Source organism: Cucurbita pepo, unplaced genomic scaffold, assembly GCF_002806865.2.
Source record: "Cucurbita pepo subsp. pepo cultivar mu-cu-16 unplaced genomic scaffold, ASM280686v2 Cp4.1_scaffold002332, whole genome shotgun sequence".
Classification (NCBI taxonomy): Eukaryota; Viridiplantae; Streptophyta; class Magnoliopsida; order Cucurbitales; family Cucurbitaceae; genus Cucurbita; species Cucurbita pepo.
The window spans coordinates 1-2,779 of NW_019648412.1; the positions used below are offsets into that span (position 1 = coordinate 1).

The following is a 2,779-nucleotide window of genomic DNA, read 5'->3' on the forward strand; positions in this document are numbered from 1 at the left end:
ATCCTGGCTAATGTGTTCTTTTGCATTTGATAATTTCTCATGTCAGGAAAGGTGTTTTGTGAGATCCTACGTCGGTTGGGGAGGAGAACAAACATTTTTTATAATGGTGTGGAAACCTCTTCCTAGTAGTCGCGTTTTGAAAACTTTGAGGGTAGGCGGAAAGTCCAAAGAGGGCAATATCTGCTATTGATGGGCTTCGACTGTTATAAATGGTATCAGAGCCAGACACCAGGCGATGTGCCAGCGAGGAGGTTGAGCTCCAAAGGGGGTGTGCTAGCAAGGACGCTGAGTCCCAAAGAGGGTGGATTGGGAGGTCCTATGTTGATTGGAGAAGGGAACGAGTGCGAGCGAGGACGCTAGCCCAAAGAGGACAATATCTGTTAACGGTGGGCTTAGGCTGTTACAAATGGTATTAGAGCGAGACATTGGACGATGTGTCATCGTGGAGGTTGAGCTCGGAAGGGGGTGTGCCAATAAGGACGTTGGGTCTCAAAGGGGGTGGGGATTGGGAGGTTCCACATCGATTAGAGAAGGGAATGAGTGCGAGCGAGGACACTGACCCCGAGAATTGTGAGATCCCACATCGTTTGAGGTGGAGAACGAAACATTCTTTTTTAGGATGTGGAAATCTTTATCTACTAGACGCGTTTTAAAAACTTTGAGGAAAAGTTCGAAAAGACTATCTATTTGCATTTGCATGTCGTTATTACAAATGAAGTGGTTGTTTTAGTTGCATGGTAATTGCAATCGAGATTAAAACATTGTGCAAATTATTTGTGGAGTTCTCTTTCCTTCTTTTATCTTAATAACACTACGAAAGTCCATTTCTTATTAAATATCTCTCATTGTTGTTGGCATTGTTTTCAGAATGCTTTCGAACAGAGAATCAGCTCGACGATCAAGGAGAAGAAAGCAAGCACATTTAACCGAACTCGAGACTCAGGTGTCTATTCTGTATAACTCTGTCCAGTGCCTTAGTACCTCTTTTGAAATCTACCAAACTGATACATTGGTTCATTTTTTTTTTCTTAATCAAAGGTTGCACAACTAAGATTTGAAAATTCGACCTTGTTGAAGCGCCTTGCCGATATAAGCCAAAAATACAACGAAGCCAACGTCAATAACCGCATTCTAAAAGCTAACATTGAGACATTAAGAGCAAAGGTACAATGACAATCCACGGGTAGTCAGCTCTCCTAGTGCCTTAGAAACTTTTTTGCTCACGTGCTTGAGATCCCGGTTGGGGAGGAGAATGAAACACCCTTTATAAGGGTGTGGAAACCTCTCCTTAGTAGACGCAAGGTAAAACCCGAAAGGGAAAGACCAAAACAGATAATATGTGCTAGTGGTGGGTTTGGGCTGTTATAAATAGTATTATAAAGCAAGCAAGGATGCTGGCCTCAAAGGGGGTGGGATTGGAGGGTCCCACGTCAATTCGAGAAGGAAACGACGAGTACCAATGAAGACTCTGGGCCCCAAGGGGGGTGAGATCCCGCATTAATTTAGGAAGAAAACGAAATATTAAGGGTGTGGAAACCTCTCCCTAATAGACCGATTTTTAAAAACTTCAAGGAGAAAACTAAAAAGGGAATATGCTAGCGGTGGGTTGGTGCAGTTGCACTTTCCCTCCTCTCACTTCAGAAAAGAAAAATGTTGTATATGTAAAGTTACCACTTGCTGAAGATGTAATCTTGGTTAAACACAAAATGCATCTAACATTATTTCCATACTGACAGATAAAAATGGCTGAGGAGACTGTTAAACGAGTTACTGGTAACCCGATGTTCCATGCCATGTCTGAGATTACCTCGGTCGGCATCTCTTCGTTGGACGGTAGCCCTTCCGATGCGTTAGCAGATGGCACTGTTCCATTGCAAGATGGTTCATGCCATCTATATCAACCTGCATCTAATAAACCTGTGGTTGCACATGACATAGGAGTCAACAATGGCTTGGGTGACATTTCACATGTAGACGGTGGGCAGCAGGAGTCGTCCTCTCTGGTACTGTCAGCTGTGTCTGTGAACAAGATCGAAAGATCGGAGTCTTTGCAGCGAGTGGCTAGCTTGGAGCCTCCACAAAAGCGGATCTGTAGAGTCCAAGCAAATGGAGAGCAATAGATACAGCATACTAGATTTGTGTTGGATAGATTAGTGAATTTTACAAAATTTAAAAGTTTAGAGACTATCGTTTTGAAAGTTTATGGATTAAATAGATACGAATCTTCACTTTTTTCACATTTTTAAAATTAAGTTATATTCTTTCATCAATATTATAATTATTTGATAATAAATTAATATGACGTCATATTTAAAAAAGATGTCTCAACACATGACATGATCACTGGATTTTCTTTCATGGATATGGAAACAAAGCTCTGCAACTATTCTCCCCCATATGCAGTCCAATACAAAGCCCAACAGTGACATTTGTTGAAGAATGGCTCAAAATATCGTATCAAACATTATGGATGTTTGGTCGATCATTATGTCGGTTATGTAGGTTGTCGGATGTCAATCATTGTGATTTTCTACATTGATTGGAGAGAACGAAACATTACTTGGTGTGGAAACTTCTTCCTAACAGACGTATTTTATAACCGTGGGGTTGACGGTAATACATAATGGGTCAAGGCGGACAATATCTTCTAGCAGTGGGCTTGGATTGTTACAATGGTATTAGAGCCAGACACCGAGTGGTGTGCCAGCAAAGACGTTAGGCCCCCAAAAGGTAGTGGATTGTGAGATCCCACATCGGTTGAAGAGGAGAACGAAGTATT

The 2,779-nt window shown here is 41.8% G+C and overlaps 1 protein-coding gene across 2 annotated transcripts; it reads left to right on the forward strand.

Moving 5' to 3' along the window:
• Positions 1-347: 347 nt before the first annotated feature.
• LOC111786666 (light-inducible protein CPRF2-like) lies at positions 348-2,238 on the forward strand. Of its 2 annotated transcripts, none has more exons than XM_023666897.1 (4): positions 348-592; positions 868-943; positions 1,039-1,164; positions 1,737-2,238. In XM_023666897.1, exons 1-4 carry the CDS (start codon positions 537-539, stop codon positions 2,118-2,120), a joined length of 642 nt encoding a protein of 213 aa, XP_023522665.1. In that variant the 5' UTR covers positions 348-536; the 3' UTR covers positions 2,121-2,238. The 2 variants fall into 2 exon arrangements, with proteins under 2 accessions (XP_023522665.1, XP_023522666.1); XM_023666898.1 differs by lacking the exon at positions 348-592 and adding an exon at positions 601-737.
• The last annotated feature ends 541 nt before the right edge of the window (positions 2,239-2,779 follow it).